Source organism: Notolepis coatsorum (assembly GCF_963971535.1).
Source record: "Notolepis coatsorum genome assembly, chromosome: 4".
NCBI lineage: Eukaryota > Metazoa > Chordata > Actinopteri > Aulopiformes > Paralepididae > Notolepis > Notolepis coatsorum.
In genome coordinates, this window is record NC_140168.1 from 1,523,226 (window position 1) to 1,545,856 (window position 22,631).

The 22,631-nt window shown below is 41.5% G+C and overlaps 1 protein-coding gene across 1 annotated transcript in view; it reads left to right on the forward strand.

The window, feature by feature from the left end:
• Window positions 1-331: 331 nt before the first annotated feature.
• LOC311227584 (serine/threonine-protein kinase SBK1) overlaps window positions 332-22,631 on the forward strand; it is a gene marked incomplete at both ends in the record, with an annotated part of 25,536 nt that continues 3,236 nt past the window's right edge. Inside the window, 4 exons of the mRNA XM_084313304.1 lie at window positions 332-497; window positions 1,564-1,766; window positions 2,918-3,132; window positions 6,645-7,192. Coding sequence (XP_084169430.1) covers window positions 332-497; window positions 1,564-1,766; window positions 2,918-3,132; window positions 6,645-7,192 — 1,132 coding nt within the window. The remainder of the gene's footprint in view (window positions 498-1,563; window positions 1,767-2,917; window positions 3,133-6,644; window positions 7,193-22,631) is intronic.

Genomic DNA, 22,631 nt, shown 5'->3' on the forward strand with positions numbered 1-22,631 from the left:
AGTCTCTCTGTGCCGGCCATGAGACTCCGGTAGCACTTGCCTGACCGCAGCAGTTCAAAGAGGCAGTTGTTTGGGTGACTAGAGTCTTTGATTATTATCTTAGCCTTACCCCTGCACCGCTTGTTGTAAATGTCCTGGAGTGTGGGAAGCCCCCCTCCGACTGTGCGTTCGGCTGAACGGGCCAGTCTGCTGCGGTCTAGCGGACAGTGCCGGTTAGCTCACACGCACCACGTCTTCCCGTCCACCCGTTTGACCTTCCGTTTGACCTTTTCTGCAGGGGTCGTCTTGTCTTCCTGACCCCTGACCCCCCCCCCCCTCACAGACCCAGAGGATGATCGAGCTGCAGGGTCTGGCTGACGGCAGCCTGATCGACGAGCTGATGGAGCTGACCGCTCAGAGCCTCGTCCACCTGGAGATCAAGGAGCACTTCAACGTCATCAAGGAGATCGGCCGCGGGAAGTACGGCAAGGTGCTGCTGGTCACCCACCGCTGCAGAGGTACCGCCGCTCACCTGTGTTAATAGTAGGGATGCTCGATATTGGCTTTTTTATCGATACCGATATACCGATATTGTCCAACTCTTAATTTCTGATACCAATATCAACCGATATCAACCGATACCAATATATGCAGGGTTTCCCCCCCAATTTTTTTTAAAATGTCAGGTAATTAACATTAAATATCTCTTGTTGTGGAATTAACACAACATTATGCATACTTTTGACAATAAATAAAATCAGAATTTGTTCTTACTTGCTTGTCTGGGTAAATAAAGGTTATAGAAATGTAAACAATTTTTTTTTTTTTTTTTTTTTTTTTTGAAAACCGATACAGATATTTTCCGATATCACATTTTAATGCCGATATCGGCCGATAATATCGGTAGGCCGATAATATCGGACATCCCTAGTTAATAATAATAACGATGGTAATTATAATAATAATAATAATAATAATAATAATAATAATAATAATAATAATAATAATAATAATAATAATAATAATAATAATAATAATAATAATAATAATAATAATAATAATAATAATAATAATAATAATAATAATAATAATAATAATAATAATAATAATAATAATAATAATAATAATAATAATAATAATATAAATAATAATAATAATATAAATAATAATATAAATAATAATAATAATAATAATAATAATAATAATAATAATAATAATAATAATAATAATAATAATAATAATAATAATAATAATAATAATAATAATAATAATAATAATAATAATAATAATAATAATAATAATAATAATAATAATAATAATAATAATAATAATAATAATAATAATAATAATAATAATAATAATAATAATAATAATAATAATAATAATAATAATAATAATAATAATAATAATAATAATAATAATAATAATAATAATAATAATAATAATAATAATAATAATAATAATAATAATAATAATAATAATAATAATAATAATAATAATAATAATAATAATAACAACAATAATAATAAGAATAACAATAATATAACTGAAGTAATTTTCTCATCATAACGGGTGTATTGGCAGGAACTCCCATGGCTCTGAAGGTGATGCCCAAGGCCTCCACCAAGCTCCAGGGCTTCCTGCGGGAGTACTGCATCTCCCTGCACCTGTCCTGCCACCCCTGCATCGTGGGCCTGTTCGGCATCGCCTTCCAGTCCCACGAGCACTACGCCTTCGCCCAGGAGCTGGTCCCCGGCAGGGACCTGTTCGCCGTCATCCAGCCCAAGGTGAACAACCGCTGCACCGCCGCTGTCATCTATAGCAGTGTTTCTCAACTGGTGGGTTGCGACCCAAAAGTGGGTCGCGGGGCCATTGTGAGTGGGTCGCGGATTTGTTTAAAAAAAAAATATTTGCACTACCTATCTTTGTGAAAGTGGCTTCTCAGCTCTGGTCCAGCTGAAGACAAATTAATTCCAAGCAACATGTGTTCAACTCATTAAACCCAAATTCATGTCCAAACCCCCCCCCCCACCCCCTCCTAATAGACAGTCTCCTCCCCATCATATGTATATATTTTCTGTTAGGATCTCTGGGTAACAGTACTGTATATTTGCATATCGTATATATGTCACAAATGTAACAGTACTATATACCTGTATGTCATGTATGTCCCTATACCATAAATGTCATGATGTCATGTATGTTGTGTATGTCATAAATGTCACTATGAATTGAAAATGCCCTGATGTAAACAATACAAACGTCTAATTGTATTATCCCGTGGGAAATTTGACAATGCAAATCGCTCAACATTTAAACATTTAGACAGAACAGGTCACAAATTAGAATAATAAAACGTCTGAAAAAATTGTAGAAATTACTATCACACTACATGCGGTTGTAAAGGGTTAACCTTCTGTAGTGTGGTAGTGAAAGGGTTACCCCTTTGTCGTGTGGCAGTTAAAGGGTTACAATTAGGGGTGTCCGATAGTATCAGCCTACCGATATTATCGGCCGATATTGGCATTGAAATGTGATATCGGAAATTATCGGTATCGGTTTTCAAAAAAATAATAATTTTCTTAATTTTTTTACATTTATTTAACCTTTATTTACCCAGGCAAGCAAGTAAGGACAAATTATGATTTAATTTATTGTCAAAAGTTTGCATAATGTTGTGTTAATTCCACAACAAGAGATATGTAATGTTAATTACCTGAAATTATGCAGTTCTTTTGGGGGGGGGGGAACCCCGCATATACATCGGTATCGGTTGATATCGGTTGATAATCGGAAATTAAGAGTTGGACAATATCGGTATATCGGAAATCGGTAAAAAAAAATCCAATATCGAACATCCCTAGTGTTACAATGCCCATTTAATTCCAAGCAACACGTGTTCAACTCATCAAACCCCCCCCCCCCCTCCCTCCACCAGGTGGGCCTCCCGGAGTCCTCGGTGAAGCGCTGCGTCCTGCAGGTGTCCAGCGCGCTGGAGTTCATCCACAGCCACGGCCTGGTGCACCGTGACGTCAAGCCCGAGAACATCCTGCTGCTGGACCAGAACTGCGGCCGCGTGAAGCTGGCCGACTTCGGACTGGCCCAGAAGAGGGGCACCATGATCCGCTACATCACCGGCACGCTGCCCTACATGTAGGTCTAGTGGCGCCTGACAGCGCAAACACACTCGCGGCACTCGCGGGTAGGTTTGGGCACCGAAAACCGGTTCTAATAGGAACCGGTTCCTAACTTCCGGTTCTGAAACCGGAAGTAACATATTTGCATTTCGATTCTTAATTTCGATTCTGTTCCACCCCAGGTGAAATCTGCATAAAATTTATACCTAGGTAAATGGAATATTGCTCCACTTCTACAAGGGCTATTTGCATATTCTTGGTATCTAGGTACATCTATGGACCTCAATGAATGTATTCTCAGTGTCAGAAATATTGTGTCTATTACTAGGCTTGCTTAAATTCTGATGAAACAAAGGAAAATATGAATTATGATTTTTCTTTTCATCTTTGACAGTGAATAAAACCATGATAATAATGACCAAACTTAAAAAACTGCCACTGAGCTAATTCAGTACCCTCTTGAGATCATGTGTACAAAAGATCTAAGGAAATTAATAAAGGGAAGATGATAAAATTGAAGGTTTTGTATATACAGTACTGAATTCTCCCATCCGGACCAATGCAATTTGAAATATTATTATAGAATATAGAATATATGCTTATACATTACCTTATTATAGCCAATTCGCACATTTATATATATATACATATAGTATCTTTCAAATGGCCGAGTTCAATTTGGATATAGTATCACCAGGCATGCATAATAACTAGTGCTGTCAGGCGATTAAAAAAATTAATCTAATTAATTACAGGATTTGTAATTAATTAATCTAATTAATCACATTTTAATCGCATAACCATTTTATGCCTGATATTCTATATTCTATAATCATATTTCAAATTGCATGTGTCCGGATGGCAGAATTGAGTACTGTATCTACAAAACCTTCTGTTTAATCATCTTCCATCTATTAATTTGCTTCGATTTTTCAGGTCTGGTCAATTTGAGCATAGTGTTATTCACAGTCAAAGATAAAAAAAAATTATTGATATTCTCATTTGGTTCATTACAATTTACTCAAGCCTAGTAACAGACACAGTATTTCTGACACTGGGAATACATTCCCTGAGATCCATAGATGTCCCTAGAATCAGATACCAAGAACATGCAAATGGACCATATAAAAAAAGTCTGTAATGTGTATTCTACGTTCTTATGGAATGAATGAGATAAAAAAAAAACGTCATTAAAAAAAAAAAAAAGAAAAAAAAAAAAAATTGTAATTAATTTTGAGTTAATTTTCATAACGCGATAATTTGCTGTGTAATTAATTAATCTAATTAACGCGATAAACTGACAGCCCTAATAATAACATATACAGATATTTAATGTAATCGACTGTACTTTTTTATTTCTCTCACAGTGTAATCATTTTGTAACTAATTTCAGATCTAATTATTCCTACATGATTACAATAGTGTGGAGAAACTGACTGCATTTCAATATCTGTCAAAAACGTTACCTTTTGTAGCTTATTATCGCGAATCATAACAATTATTGATATGATTCATTCAGAACGACGAACTTTGAACGACCATAGCGGACCACAGGAAGTGTAGTTTTGAGAAATTCCGACGCTGGCAGATAGCTGGCGAGGCGATCTTCAAAATGGCCGCAAAAAAACTACAATTCCCATGGTTCAACATTCCATTTCCGCTTCCGCGTCAAAAATGCGAGTGAAAAATAAAAACTTAAAATGATATAAACTCACTTTTAACCTATTGCTAAACTATTGCCAACCTAACGTTTTACATTCTACATGTATTTGTGACATAGTAGTGATAATAATACTTGAAAACGTTTGATTTTAAAAACGTTAATTTATTGCATCACTCATAAAAATATTAATATATGATAATAATGTCAAAAAGGGGTCGGTACCGTCCCCGTGGGGTGGAACAGGTTAAAAAGATTTTAATTTTTTTTTTTTTTTTTTACTTTGTTAATTAATACCATAGTTACAGTACAGCAAACCAAATTAAACTGTATCAAGTCAACTGAAAATGTGAATAGTATGAAAAAAATATATTCTCCTGCGAAATAAGCTGTGACCTGTTTTGACCTGCACCTCAAAGAATCGGAATCGAGAATCGTTTAGGACAGGAATCGATATGGAGAATCGGAATCGGCACCGGAATCGTTCAAATCCAAACGATGCCCAACTCTACTCGCGGGTTGCGTGCGAGATCAGCGGCGCGCGTGGCCTGGCCCCCCCCCCCGAGTCCGACTTCAGAGCGGGCGAAAGCGCCACGGAGGAATAAGGCACGTTTACATTGGAACAGCTGTAAATGCCTATAGTCTATATATGCGAAGTCAGTCCCCGTTTGAAGATTTCTTTTTTTTTATCAACTATTTCTCCCATTTTCTATTATTTTTCTCCCATCCCAATTTTCGTATCGTCCAATTCAACCCTCCCCTGTCTCGAACGCTGTTTCTTGCCTCCCACAAGCCGGCTGCAATGTGGACTAGCTCATACATAGCACGAGTCCCCTCCGGTACTTGAGGTGACAGCCGTCGCATCTTTCTTTAAGTTTCCAGTTTCTAGTGTTCTATTGTCCATTTTGCATGTATAACCAGTTATTATATAATTAATTCGAATGTTAATAGAATTCATTTTAGAATGGTGATCAGTGTGACTGTACTCCTGAAAGAGTATAGTAATATGGTTTATTTGCATTGGGAAAGATACAGACACATTCGCTGGTTGAACAACATCTATATGTTTGGTAATAATGCAGATATTGAGTGTATTTCTGTGAAAATGCACGTGGCGGCGCACGCCTCTGAATCCAACCAAAGTGAAAACGATCGCTTCCACCCCCGGCGAGTCGCGCGCCCGCTTGCGGCCGGTGGGCACAGCTACAGTACGTCCGTTAACATTAGGAGCGAAAGTGAAGCGTTGGTCGCCCGCCCGCCCGCCTGCCTTCGCACACGCGACTGGTGTTTTTATGATTGGGCGGCCGGGTAGCGCAGCGGACTAAGCGTCTGTCTACCACCACAGAGCCAGTGGGATCGAATCCGGCTGTGGCGCCTCCGGCTTGGCCGACCGTCCATACTAACACAATTGGCAGAGTCAGCGGGTGGGAAGCCGGCGAGGGGTGGGTCCTGGTCGTTGTAAAACAGCGACTCCTACAGGTCGGTCGGGGCGCCTGCACAGCAAGGGAAGGATGTAGGAGGGAGGTAGTGTGACCTTCCACACGTTACACTCCCCCGGTGAGAGTGCGCGCTGCCAGGTGAAAAGAAGCGGTGGGCTGGCTACACATGTGTCGGAGGAAGCACGTGATAGTCTCCGCCCTCCCGGACCGACGGTAGGGGGGGGTAGAGTGCGCAACGACCAGGAAGGGGATTGGGAATTGGCATAACGACTAACATTGGGAGGGGAGACAAAACGGAAAAAAAGAAGGGGGAACAATTTTTTATGATTGTGAAATATCTGTTTAACGAGACTACGAGCTGTATGTGTATAATGTCACCGAATGTCCCCGAGAGGGGTTAATAAAAGTGACCCTTCTCCTCATCCTTATGTCCCCGGAGCTGTGTGCCCTGGTGGTGCCCGACGACCAGACCGAGGCCGAGGCGCCTCCCCCGGCCCCGCCCCCGCCGCTCAGCGTGGAGCCCAGCCTGGACACGTGGGCGTTCGGCGTGGTCATCTTCTGCATCCTGACGGGCTACTTCCCCTGGGAGCGCTGCGTGGCCGCCGACGACTTCTACCAGGAGTTCGCCGACTGGTGCGACGGCGCGGCGGAGAGGAAGAAAAAGAAGAAGAAACCCCCCGGGGACGAGGCCGGGGACGGGGACGAGGACGAGGACGACGTGCCCCCCCTGTGGAGGAAGTTCAGCCCGGAGGCCATGGAGATGTTCGGCAAGCTCCTGGCGCTCGACGCGGACCAGAGGTGCACGGTGGGCGAGGTGAGGGCGTACGTGGAGAAGGACTGGCTCAAGAAGGCCTATGTGACGGACCGACAGCAGCAGACGACGGAGAGCGACGACAAGCCGCCCGGCGCCTCCACGTCCTCCTCCCCCCCACCGAGTGACGCCAGGATGAGCCCTAGTGCGCACAGAGAACTGTCCTGTAATCGAAACCTATAATATCGACCTAGACGTTAACGGTGTCGTCATGTATCGCGGCACCGTACATCATAAGGACATCTGGTTTGGCTTATACCGCGAGGCACAGTGTGGCGCGTGAGCGTCATCTCATCCGTGACGGAAGTGCCTGAGTTACTCACCTCCCCGTTTTCTGTTTTCATCCGCCAAAAAGTTTCACCCTCTATCTATCTCGTTAACTATTGCATAATTAATGCTACGTTGGTACAGAAAAGTTCACAGTCACAAACAGGACCTCCCCAGACAGTTACCTGCCTATAGCTCACAGTCACAAACAGGACCTTCACAGACAGTCACCTGCCTAGCTCACAGTCACAAACAGGACCTTCCCAGACAGTTACCTGCCTATAGCTCACAGTCACAAACAGGACCTTCCCAGACAGTTACCTGTCTAGCTCACAGTCACAAACAGGACCTTCCCAGACAGTTACCTGCCTATAGCTCACAGTCACAAACAGGACCTTCCCAGACAGTTACCTGCCTATAGCTCACAGTCACAAACAGGACCTTCCCAGACAGTTACCTGCCTATAGCTCACAGTCACAAACAGGACCTCCCCAGACAGTCGCCTGCCTATAGCTCACAGTCACAAACAGGACCTTCCCAGACAGTTACCTGCCTATAGCTCACAGTCACAAACAGGACCTTCCCAGACAGTTACCTGCCTATAGCTCACAGTCACAAACAGGACCTCCCCAGACAGTTACCTGTCTATAGCTCACAGTCACAAACAGGACCTTCCCAGACAGTTACCTGTCTAGCTCACAGTCACAAACAGGACCTCCCCAGAAAGTTACCTGCCTAGCTCACAGTCACAAACAGGACCTCCCCAGACAGTTACCTGCCTAGCTCACAGTCACAAACAGGACCTCCCCAGACAGTTACCTGTCTATAGCTCACAGTCACAAACAGGACCTCCCCAGACAGTTACCTGCCTATAGCTCACAGTCACAAACAGGACCTTCCCAGACAGTTACCTGCCTATAGCTCACAGTCACAAACAGGACCTTCCCAGACAGTTACCTGCCTATAGCTCACAGTCACAAACAGGACCTTCCCAGACAGTTACCTGCCTAGCTCACAGTCACAAACAGGACCTTCCCAGACAGTTACCTGCCTAGCTCACAGTCACAAACAGGACCTTCCCAGACAGTCGCCTGCCTAGCTCACAGTCACAAACAGGACCTTCCCAGACAGTCGCCTGCCTATAGCTCACAGTCACAAACAGGACCTCCCCAGACAGTTACCTGCCTATAGCTCACAGTCACAAACAGGACCTTCCCAGACAGTTACCTGCCTAGCTCACAGTCACAAACAGGACCTTCCCAGACAGTTACCTGCCTAGCTCACAGTCACAAACAGGACCTTCCCAGACAGTTACCTGCCTAGCTCACAGTCACAAACAGGACCTTCCCAGACAGTTACCTGCCTAGCTCACAGTCACAAACAGGACCTTCCCAGACAGTTACCTGCCTAGCTCACAGTCACAAACAGGACCTTCTCAGGCCCTCCTCATGCCGCCCTCAGCAAGATGCGGACCTGGGTGTCTGCCCATGTTGCCCGTGCCTAAGTCCGCCACTGGCTATCGACTCTGCTGAACTAGTATTAAGTGCCATCGTGAATTCCAGCCCTTCCAGGGCTGTGCAAAGAAACAATGTGAGTCAACACAACATATATATATATATTGAAATTATTTTATTGGGAAAACCACATTGAGATACAGTATCTCATTTTCGAGAGGGACCGAAAAAAAAGTCCCAATAAACATCATACAACAATAACATCAATTGGCAATACAACATTTTTTTATTCACATATCTTTTCTTAGACCTTGGACAGTATATATTTATATATATATATATATATTTGGGATCATGAAAAACGTCCCAAAAGCAGGAAGTCGTTTCATCGAGTGGCAACGGGAGGTTTTCTCCTAGGACGCTCCTGAAAGTATTCCTCGCAACGCTCTCGATGGAGACTCACAAAAAATAGAGCGGCCATTGGCGCTGGCGTAAAATAATCCATGGGGATTCTAGAGGAGGTTTCCCCTTCTGTGGCTGCGGTGTACTTTGTGAGTATTCTGTGCCGTTTGAAATGGCATCGACCTTCAGAAACTCTTCCACATCGTCTCGTATGGAGAACGGGATGCCTTTTCCTTTGTTGACCCTATTGTAGAATAGAAGCTGTTTGCTGACGAGCATCCGATATACGGTTGTAAGTGTAACGGAGGTCCGTGAGTCTGTCCACAGTCACGATGGACTTCAGGCGTTGTGAAGTGACTGTGGCACATAGCGGTACTGCAAGTAAACTCACTCCCCCTTAACTAATTCAGAGCCACGCCCATATGACCAAATTAGGTCTAGATTGCCACCGCTTTAATCAATGGGAGGACGGGGATATTTGCGAACGCTTAAACTATATAAACACATTGTAATTTTTCGGCTGATTTATTAATCGTTTTTAAATAAACGCTAGATTATCGATCGTATATGTGTCCTCATGTACGAAGAGAAGCGGGGTCTGAAAAATCGCTTCTCCGTACTTTGGTTGGTGCGAACCTCACACACACACACACATCGCTAATAAAAGAAATAACGATTAAAACCCGACTATACTCGTGATTGGCACTCAATGCATGGCGAGTTAACCCGACTATACTCGTGGTTGGCACTGAATGGGTTAAAAAGGCACGCAGACAATAACTGAATTCACCTCTTGGTATAGTGGTCTGTGATGTCACCCGCGGTGTGGCTGACCCGGGTTCGAAACTCACTCGGGGCAAGCCAATTCCCACCGGTAACATAGGCATGGTACTGTAGATATGATACTTCGGGTCCTTGAGAAGCGCTATATAAATAAAATGAATTATTATTATTATTATTATTATACTAATGTCACATACGGCTGTAGGCATGGTACTGGAGAAATGATACTGATGTCACATTGAGTGTCACACAAATGACCACTTCACATAGTGACGCTGGCTAGTGACACTTGTAACCAAACATATACCATTAATTTACTATATTCACTGCTGAATGCATGGGATTTTATATACATATGTATATATATGGAATATGTATGATAATGTGTGCTATTTTCACAGAATGACAATCGTTTTCAAATTTTAACTATTAAAGTATGTTTTATCTATCATTTAAACTGGGGACTCACTTTTTGTGGCAGGTGTGTAGCAAATGTTCAATATTATTATTATTATTATTGTTATTATTATTGTTATTATTATTATTATTATTATTATTATTATTATTATTATTATTATTATTATTATTATTATTATTATTATTATTATTATTATTATTATTATTATTATTATTATTATTATTATTATTATTATTATTATTATTATTTATTTTTCTAGTTAAGGAAACGTTTTTGCTACGTTATATTGGTTAGTTGCATTGCGGGCTCACAATCATTTTGATTCCAGATTGGAACAGGCCAGAACCTTTGACAAAGACATGTTTACAGTTTACAGCAAGCTTTAAAAATATATATAATATACAGTATATATATATATATATATATATATATATATATATATATATATATATATATATATACAGATCTAGCCAATGCAGAGCCAATATGCCAAATGTATGTCACACTTTCCAAGACGATTGACTTGTGTTTCTGAAAGCAAAAATTACCACGTGTTCGTTGCGTCCGGGGTCATTATTTATGAAGATGGAAGTGCACAGGGTCAAGACGAATAAACAGCATTCATCCCCTGTGTCTGGCTCTTCCTCTGCTCTCCACTCTCTCTTTCTCCCCCTCCCTCCCCCTCTCCCCCAGTGGCGTGCACAGATAGGCTCGAGACCCTGCCCCCTTTTGCCCCAAGTGCCCCATCCAATTTTCTTTTTTGAAATAATAAATAAATATGAACAGCCACAGAGAGAGTTCTGAAAAGGTATTCACTGTACTCGTGCATAATTATAATTGATCAATTATAAAAAAATATATATAATATACATAATAAAACACAACCTGTAACCTGTATAAAACAGTTTTTCTAACAGGTTGTGTTATGTAACACTAAGATAAATAGTGTTTATATCCAGGAGCAAGCGCTCAGTTGTAGAACTCTAAGATAAAAACAATGTGCACCTGAAAGGGTTAACCCATCACTACTGCAGCTGGTGCCCTGCTCTCTCTCCCTCTCCCTCTCCCTCTCCCCCTCCCCCTCTCCCTCTCCCTCTCCCTCTCCCTCTCCATCTCCCTCTCCCTCTCCCTCTCCCTCTCTCTCTCTCTCTCTCTCTCTCTCTCTCTCTCTCTCTCTCTCTCTCTCTCTCTCTCCCTCTCTCCCCCTCCCTCCCTCTCTCTCTCTCTCTCTCTCTCTCTCTCTCTCTCTCTCTCTCTCTCTCTCTCTTCCCCCCCCCCCCCCCCCCCCAGCTGGTACCCTGCTGACGGACGTGATGCTAAGGGACCAGAGTGGCTGTCGGAGCGCCCAGGGCCTGTCCGTCCCACAGGCCATACAGGCAGTCACCTAGGGCCCCGAAAAAGTGGGGGGGGGGCTTTGCTCAATGTCCAAGAGAAACACTGACTGGTGAAATGAGGCGCCTGCCCCTTATTTTAGCTTGTTGAATGTTGTAGTTTATTGTATATAAATACCTGCTTTTTAATGCTGTAAATTGTTGCTTTTCTATTCCTTTATGCAAACGGCGAGTACGAATTCCATTGGACTCGTTGCATCTGGCGAATGAAACCTGAATCTGAATCTGAATCTGAAAGATGATTGAATTTAGTCGATGTCACCAGTTACCGCATTTCTCGTGGACGTTGAGGTTATTATTATTATTATTATTATTTTTTTTAACTATGAGGGGGACGGGGGGGGGACGGGGGGACGGGGGGGGGGGAGGATGGGGGTTATTTCAGGATCTCGCCTATAGGGCCCCACAGACCCCGAGGCCTGAACCCGCCTGCCCTCCTCGTGCTCTGCAGCATATTTAGGGTATTACAGCCCAGGGGTCCAGCTGCAGGCCCGAGCCTGTATTACACACTAACCAGGGTCCTCTTTCAGGGGTCCAGCTGCAGGCCCGAGCCTGTATTACACACTAACCAGGGTCCTCTTTCAGCCCAGCCCAGGGGTCCAGCTGCAGGCCCGAGCCTGTATTACACACTAACCAGGGTCCTCTTTCAGCCCAGCCCAGGGGTCCAGCTGCAGGCCCGAGCCTGTCACTCAACACGGCCTGCGATGGAAACCCAGTCGGCAGTGAGTCGGTGTGATCAGGCTATTCGTTACAGTTAATCCCGGTGGCAGTTTGAAATGTTGATTAGTGTGTCTGCCAAGGCTCCGGTATCCAGAGCGGAGGGGCTGGAGGAAGACCCACGGTTTAGCTTTACATTTACATTTAGTCATTTAGCTGACGCTTTTATCCAAAGCGACTTACAAGTTCTGTACGACAAGCCATCAGGAAGGGCACAACTCTATCAGCTGAGCAACAATGTTCATCAAAGTGTTGAGTGCTACAGTGTAGGTTAGTTTATTAGGACAAGTGCATGACAGTATGGTTAGTTAGGGTTAGATTTTTTTTTTTTTTTTTTTTTTTTTTTTTTTTTTTTAATTCAGATAATCCAATCCAATCCAATCCAACTTTATTTATAAAGCGCTTTAACAGCCACAGGGGCACAAAGTGCTGTACAGGGGGAGCATATTAAAAACTATTAGCAGCACTAAAAATAGAAAAAAAAACAAGAGTACCAAAACAGAGATAAAAAAAAACATTAGGTAAATATAGGCAGCAATACAAGTTTAAATAGATCAGAGTACTTAAAAAAAAATATATATATATATTTAAAAGCAAGGGAAACAGTAACAAAACGATACAACAACAACACAGTAAGACAATAAGATCATAAAATCAACAAGCTACATGGTGTCGAAAGCCAGAGAGAAGAGGTGGGTCTTAAGGAGGCCTTTAAAACGGGGCAGTGATGAGGCCTGCCTAATCTGCAGTGGCAGCTCATTCCACATTTTGGGGGCGGCAACGGAGAAAGCACGGTCCCCCCTGAGCTTACGCCTAGTTGTAGGCACTACTAGGAGCAGCTGGTCAGCTGACCTGAGAGAGCGAGAAGGTGTATAGACCTGCAACAGCTCAGAGAGGTAGGGTGGAGCAAGGTCATGAAGGGCTTTAAAAGCAAATAAAAGAATTTTAAAATGAATCCTAAAGTGCACTGGGAGCCAGTGGAGTGAAAATAAAATCGGTGAGATGTGGTCGTATTTACGAGTGCCAGTTAAAAGACGGGCAGCGGCGTTCTGCACCATCTGAAGGCGAGCCACTGAGGATCCACTCACCCCTATATAAAGTGCATTGCAGTAATCCAGCCTGGTAGTCACAAATGCATGGATTACTGCTTCAAAATAATAGTAATAATGGTTGAAGAAGTGCGTCTTTAGTCGACGGCGAAAGATTGGACGTGATTCGGCTGTCCTAACTGGGGTGGGTAGTTCATTCCACCATTGTGGGGCAAGGACTGAGAATAGGCGACTTCTCTTTGATGACCCTCCCGGAGCTTGGATAGGAGTAGGTCTGAGGCGGCCAGAAGATGCAGAGCGTAGGGGTCTTGAGGGTGTGTAGTTAGAGACCATTGACCGGAGGTAGGCGGGAGCGGTTCCCTTTGCCGCACGGTATGCTAGGTCGAGGGCCTTGAAGCGGATTCGTGCAGCAATGGGGAGCCAGTGCAGGTCCCTAAGAAGTGGGGTGACATGGGCCGACTTCGGTAGGTTTGAGATCAGGCGGGCCGCTGCGTTCTGAATGAGTTGAAGAGGCTTAGTGGCAGTGGCCGGGAGGCCAGCGAGCAGTGCATTGCAGTAGTCGAGGCGGGAGATGACTGTTGATTGGACGAGGAGTTGGGTGGCTTCTTTTGAGGTTATTATTATTATTATTATTTTTTTTTTTACTATGAGGGGGACGGGGGGGACGGGGGACGGGGGCTAAACTAACTAGCTTTAGTTTAGTTTAGTGTTCAGTTGCTATCGCTATCAGCTCTATCTTTAATCTTTCAAAATGTTCAGTTGCTATTGCATGCACTCATCTGTGTTTCACCACACACATGAGTGCATGCTTACCAACTGTCAGTCTGCAACACTACTATCACCGACATCTAAGAAGGGAGATCCCCCCTTGAATGGCCCTTCTAAGGTTTCTCTCCTCCACACTGCCTGTGGAGCTTTTTTCCCTATTGTTAGGTTTTAGTGAGTTTGTCCTTACCTTCGCGTGGGGTCTGTCTGGGAGTGTTGCATTCTTTCATTTATTTGCATTTATTTAAAATTTTTTGGACCTTATGGTGTTTTTGTTCTGTTCTTGACTTATTGTTATGTTTTCTTCTTGACTTGTTTAAAGAAGACTTGTACGGCCCATGGGGACATTAACGTGTCGGGCCTTACAAATAAATTTGATTCGAAATTTGATTCGATTTATTTATTTTGCACATTATTATTATAAAAAAATAAAAATAAAAAAACAGTGCTGGGAGGGAACGGAGCCCGAAGGGCTTGTGTACAAAGTTCCACTCCCATCTCATTGTCCATAAACAATATGAACGAAATACATGTGTAGCACGGTCTACAAAATAAACTATCAAAACGGGATCGGAGACATAAGGCCGACACTATAGCGAAAACATGGAAGATTGACACGAGCCAGTAACAAGAACAATCTTTTATTTATTTTTTTTAGTACAAGAGGGCAAAGGAGAGGATAATAGCATATTAACGGTATATAACGAGGAAAAGGAAACAAGCAGCCATACATAACAGTAGATGTAACACTGATGACACAGGAGTAACTTAATGTGATTTATGATGAAATTAAATTTGATTTTAATTGTTTTTTTGAATATCGATACGGAGGTTGTTGACCTCAATGATGCATTTTAGAGTGTTCCAGGGGTTAATAGATACAATATCATCATTACCGTAAAACGATATCTACTCTACTATGGGTACAAAAAGCAACGCCGTCTCCAAATAGAGCGGCTATACCAATGATAGCAGATCTAGAGCGACACCTTGCTAACCGTTTAGCCTCTCTCTCTCTGCGATGTGGGCCCCGTCTGTAGGCCCCTCACCACCCGCTCGTGAACATGAGCCCGGTCGTGTTGACACTCGCAGCCTAGTCGTGAGATGTTGAACTTGAGCCGCTGATATTTCAGCAACTTGGTTAAAAAGGCTGCGGTCGCAGGTATAGAGCCAACCTCTAGATTAGAATAAACTCCTCTCTCACACACACACACACACACACACGCGCACACACACACACACACGCACGCACACACACACGCGCGCACACACACGCACACGCGCACGCACACACACACGCGCACGCACACGCGCACACACACACACCCACACACACACACACATACACACACACACACACACATACATATATGTTATATATTATTTTGTTATTATTATTTTTATAGTCAAAGTATCTTTCTGTTAGATACTTTACAGAATAAACTCCTCTCTCACACACACACACACACACACATACACACACACACACACACACACACACGCACACACACATACATATATGTTATATATTATTTTGTTATTATTATTTTTATAGTCAAAGTATCTTTCTGTGTCTTATAACACTATGACATTTTAACATTGTTTAGGTGGAGGTTTCAAAATAAATGTGGATTTTCTGCCTCTGCATTCTTTGTTTTGGCATTCTTGTGTATTTCCTAAAACTGTGCAAAACAAGCTGAACTGAACTGAAACAGGGCCTGTGATCAGTGGCGTCGTTTCAGTAACAGGCAAGGTATGGCGAGGAGTGGGGGGGGGGGGGGGGGGGGGGGGGGGTTGAAGGGGGGGGGGGGTGAAGGGGGGGTTTCCTGCCCTTGGTGGATTTTTTTTGTCAAATCAGTTGTGCAATAGTCACTTTTGGTGAGTTGTTTCTATACATGTAGGTATGACACAGGACTACACAAGCATTTTTTTGCATAGAAATGTGTCAACAGACTAAAGCAGGGAACCCCAATATTTTGCATACGAATTATGCAGAATGTAATATCAGGTCGCTGTGCAGATGAATCCGCTTGGGGAGAATATGATCTTGTCAACCCTTTCACTGCCGCACTACCAAACAGTTAACCCTTTTCACTGCGACAATACACAGAAGGTTAACCCTTGCACTGCCGGTGACCGTCGTTAGTGTGATAGTAAGGGGTTAACCTTCTGTAGTGTGGCAGTGAAAGGGTTAAATATGCTAGACCCCATCTTACATCTTATCGATCTGTGTAATGCTGCTGTTAGACAGCGAGGACGCATTATGCGACATGTACAGTAAGCATGGGAGCTTCTCTCTGTGGCTGTACACTTTGTGTTGGATCGATGTCGCGTGTGTGTGTATAAAGTGACATTTATAGCATGTCCCAATGCTATAAATGTCATGTATGTTGTGTATGTCATAAATGTCTATATTAATTGAAAATGAGGGACCCTGATGTAAACAAGACGAAAGTCTTTCTCTGGTCTGCATCCCCTTAACAATTGTGTGTATTGAGCCGTACGGTATTGTACCCATTCTGCAATCTGTTAAATAAAGTTTTCATTCATTCATTCATTCATACTTTGAAGAAAAACGTGACAATAGTGTATGACGATTATCTACTTTAATCAGAGCAGCATAACTGGACCACACACCACTTTAACATAACATTTAATCAGAGCAGCATAACTGGACCACACACCACTTTAACATAACCTTTAATCAGAGCAGCATAACTGGACCACACACCACTTTAACATAACCTTTAATCAGAGCAGCATAACTGGACCACACACCACTTTAACATAACATTTAATCAGAGCAGCATAACTGGACCACATACCACTTTAACATAACCTTTAATCAGAGCAGCATAAGTGGACCACACACCACTTTAACATAACCTTTAATCAGAGCAGCATAACTGGACCACACACCACTTTAACATAACCTTTAATCAGAGCAGCATAACTGGACCACACACCACTTTAACATAACATTTAATCAGAGCAGCATAACTGGACCACAAACCACTTTAACATAACCTTTAATCAGAGCAGCATAACTGGACCACATACCACTTTAACATGACATTTAATCAGAGCAGCATAACTGGACCACAAACCACTTTAACATAACCTTTAATCAGAGCAGCATAACTGGACCACACACCACTTTAACATCACCTTTAATCAGAGCAGCATAACTGGACCACACACCACTTTAACATGACCTTTAATCAGAGCAGCATAACTGGACCACACACCACTTTAACATGACCTTTAATCAGAGCAGCATAACTGGACCACATACCACTTTAACATAACCTGTAGATGGATCAAGGTATGAATGATCCCAAACACTGGAATACACAAAAGGCAGGTAGATACTTAAGTACATTCAATAGCAAATACTGTACTTTTATACTTTTACTGTAGTAGAATTTTGAATGCAGTACTGTTATTTTTACCAGAGTACTCATTTATCTGGGTATTTCTACTTTTACTTAAGTAAAGGAACTGTGTACTTCTTCCGCCACCGATAACACTCTAAGCGACACTCAGAGGATGTGCGAATGCAATTGAAATAAAACCCATGGAATGATAAATCCGCTGGAATTAAAAGAACAACATATTCTTGAGCCGATACACGCCAAATCAATTCGTAAAAAAAAAATACTAAAACGTGTTTGTCACCTAACAATTCATTTAAAATGCTAATCAATGCTAAGATACAGGGGTGTCAGGGGTTCACTGTACGAGAGATTCCTGAGAGCCGTGCAGACGCATTTAATGTCGTTTCTATGCACACAAAAAAAAGGTTTTTCACAGGAAATTCACTGGATTATTTTGCAGATAACTTTTTTTTCTTTCTACTTTAAGTGTAAATGCCATACAAATACAGTAAATTACTTTTTATCAAAATATTAACCATTAAATAAAGGTTGTAATTAGGGCTGTCAGTTTATCACGTTAATTAGATTAATTAATTACACAGCAAATTATCGCGTTATGAAAATTAACTCTAAATTAATTAAAAAAATATTAAAAAAATTAATATGGCCCATTTGCATGTTCTTGGTATCTGATTCTAGGGACATCTATGGATCTCAGGGAATGTATTCCCAGTGTCAGAAATACTGTGTCTGTTACTAGGCTCGAGTAAATTGTAATGAACCAAATGAGAATATCAATTAAACTTTTTTTTATCTTTGACTAACACCATGAATAACACCATGCTAAAGGGGGGGTGGGGGAGGGGGGAGGGGCGGTTGTTGCTATGGGCTGCTGCTGCACTGCATATGACATTATCAGCACTCTCTTAATATGAGACGGATCATTTTCATTTGTACAACTCTCCCACTCGTACTGGTACCTGTTTGAAGATGGTGTCTATAGAAACGGCTCAGTGTGCTGTGTATCAAACTATAGATGGCTACGAAACATACAGTTTGCTACTCAGCACCTGAGCAGTTTCCAAAAGTCTGAGGATGTGTTTTTTTTTGTTGTAATCCAGCCGGGCATCACTCACCAGTAACATGGCGGAAGAACCAAACTTCCTATCTGCACTTTGCGAGGCACTAATACCTAGTGGTCGGTAATAATTGTTAACACATAATATAGTAATTATAGTACAGAAACTGTTTATTGTATTGGGAATCCTATACAAATTTCATTCGGAAAGAAAACGACACGAAAACGACACTTTCTGAAAGAATTCAAATTTTTCAAGATAGGAGGGTTTTTGTTCTTCGGCCATCGAGTTTTAAACGCGATACCAAAATCGGTGTTATTTATGTTTTTACATACACATTTCACATTTACATTTAGTCGTTTAGCTGACGCTTTTATCCAAAGCGACTTACAAGTTCTGTACGACAAGTCAGCAGGAAGGATACAACGTCAAATAGTGTTGAACTTGAGTGTTACACTCTGAGTGTATAGTAGTATAGACATAATTAGCGTGATAGGTAGTAGTATAAGTATAGTAGCATAGTAGTATAGACATATTAGCATGATAGGTGGTAGTATAAGTATAGTAGCATAGTAGTAGAGACATAATTAGCGTGATAGGTGGTAGTATAAGTATAGTAGCATAGTAGTATAGACATATTAGCATGATAGGTAGTAGTATAAGTATAGTAGCATAGTAGTATAGACATAATTAGCGTGATAGGTAGTAGTATAAGTATAGTAGCATAGTAGTATAGACATATTAGCATGATAGGTAGTAGTATAAGTATAGTAGCATAGTAGTATAGACATAATTAGCGTGATAGGTGGTAGTATAAGTATAGTAGCGTAGTAGTATAGACATATTAGCATGATAGGTGGTAGTATAAGTATAGTAGCATAGTAGTATAGACATATTAGCATGATAGGTAGTAGTATAACTATAGTAGCATAGTAGTATAGACATAATTAGCGTGATAGGTAGTAGTATAAGTATAGTAGCATAGTAGTATAGACATAATTAGCGTGATAGGTAGTAGTATAACTATAGTAGCATAGTAGTATAGACATAATTAGCGTGATAGGTAGTAGTATAAGTATAGTAGCATAGTAGTATAGACATATTAGCATGATAGGTGGTAGTATAAGTATAGTAGCATAGTAGTATAGACATAATTAGCGTGATAGGTAGTAGTATAAGTATAGTAGCATAGTAGTATAGACATAATTAGCGTGATAGGTAGTAGTATAAGTATAGTAGCATAGTAGTATAGACATAATTAGCGTGATAGGTAGTAGTATAAGTATAGTAGCATAGTAGTATAGACATAATTAGCGTGATAGGTAGTAGTATAAGTATAGTAGCATAGTAGTATAGACATATTAGCATGATAGGTGGTAGTATAAGTATAGTAGCATAGTAGTAGAGACATAATTAGCGTGATAGGTGGTAGTATAAGTATAGTAGCATAGTAGTAGAGACATAATTAGCGTGATAGGTGGTAGTATAAGTATAGTAGCATAGTAGTAGAGACATAATTAGCGTGATAGGTAGTAGTATAAGTATAGTAGCATAGTAGTAGAGACATAATTAGCGTGATAGGTAGTAGTATAAGTATAGTAGCATAGTAGTAGAGACATAATTAGCGTGATAGGTAGTAGTATAAGTATAGTAGCATAGTAGTATAGACATAATTAGCGTGATAGGTAGTAGTATAAGTATAGTAGCATAGTAGTATAGACATAATTAGCGTGATAGGTAGTAGTATAAGTATAGTAGCATAGTAGTATAGACATAATTAGCGTGATAGGTAGTAGTATAAGTATAGTAGCATAGTAGTATAGACATAATTAGCGTGATAGGTGGTAGTATAAGTATAGTAGCATAGTAGTATAGACATAATTAGCGTGATAGGTAGTAGTATAAGTATAGTAGCATAGTAGTATAGACATAATTAGCGTGATAGGTAGTAGTATAAGTATAGTAGCATAGTAGTATAGACATAATTAGCGTGATAGGTAGTAGTATAAGTATAGTAGCATAGTAGTATAGACATAATTAGCGTGATAGGTGGTAGTATAAGTATAGTAGCATAGTAGTATAGACATAATTAACGTGATAGGTAGTAGTATAAGTATAGTAGCATAGTAGTATAGACATATTAGCATGATAGGTGGTAGTATAAGTATAGTAGCATAAGGTACATAATAGTACTGCTGCTTTACTAGTGTACTAAAGATAAGATGAGATATTCCTTTATTGATCCCCTTGGGGAAATCATAGCAGCATGGGGGAGGGGGGAGGGGAGGTACAGGCATGGACACATTGGACAGGGTAATAGTAGAAAGACCAAATAATAGGCAATACAATTAAAATAAAGATAACAAATAAACTGTGTAAACAATAAAATGTACCTGTATCATGTCTTCTACTACCTGCTGTACCTCCCCTCCTCCATCCCCCCATGTTGCTACGATGCCTGCATTTCTTCTTCTTCTTCTTCTTCTTCATCTTCTTCTTCTTCTTATTGGAGTTTTACGGCGGACGGCCACCATAATTGGGGCATTTACCGCCACCTACCGACCCGGGGATCGGGCCAGTCTTCCAGTCTCCCCTCTCTAACCCCTACCTAGTCTAACTACCTCACCTACAAAACAACTTCCTACAACCACACTTGTGACTGCAACTTGTTCCTGTTTGCGGACGACTCAGCCCTGCTGGTCTCTGACAAGAACAAGTTACAGGTTGAAAAAACCCTCAGCTCGGAACTAGGCAAAATCTGCATATGGCTCGCTGATAACAAACTATCATTACACATGGGCAAAACAGAGTCCATTCTCTTCGGTTCAAATAACAAACTCAGCAAGACCGACGGCTTCTCAGTTACAGTGGGTGACAATATTGTCACAAGGAAAGATGAAATTACCTACCTGGGTTCCATCCTAGAGGCTAATCTCTCCTGTGACAAAATGGCATCCAATGTAATAAAAAAAGTCAACCAACGAACTCGATTCTTGTACCGGATCTCCTCTCTGGTAAACAAGAATACCCTGAAGACTCTGGCAGGAGCACTCATTCAAGGGTACTACGACTATGCTTGCACCTCATGGTACCAAAGCACGTCAAAGGCACTAAAAAACAAATTACAAACATCTCAAAACAAGCTAGTCAGACTACTACTTGACCTGACTCCTAGAACCCACCTCACCCCTGCCCACTTTGACAACCTAGGATGGCTTAGAGTAGACGACAGAGTACAGCAACTTGCAATGGGCCTGGTCTACAAGATACACTACGCGACCAAGGTACCCATGTACATGTCAAAATACTTCCCAAAGGTCAGTGAATACCACGACCACAACACCAGAGGGAGCTCCACAAATCATGTAAAACCCAGATTCGGCTCAAACAAGGGGCTAAACACGTTTCGCAATTATGCCACATCAATGTGGAACGCCCTACTTAAAGCTGTAAAGGAATGTGAATCACTACCCACTTTCAAAAACACTCTCAAAAAACACCTATGTGAGACTGCAATTCGAAACTGGCCCCTACAAATGTCCTAACCTAGTTGTACAGTAAATGACCAAGTAAGGCTTTGTCAGTATTCCAATGTACAGTGTAAAATGTGTGTGTGTCCCCTACCCAACCCCCCCCCCCCCCACCTCCAATGTACAGCCCTCACCCAACCCACCCAACCCCACCCCACCCATCCAACCTCCTCCAATGTACAGTTTCTACGCCAAATGTATATACACTCCTTTTCTGGACACTTTTGTATCACAAACAGTACTGTATTTGCAAATCTGATATGTCATAAATGTATAGATGTAGCAGTACTGTCTATCTGTATGTCATGTATGTCATATATGTTATGATGAATTGAAAATGGGGGACCCTGATGTAAACAAGACGAAAGTCTTT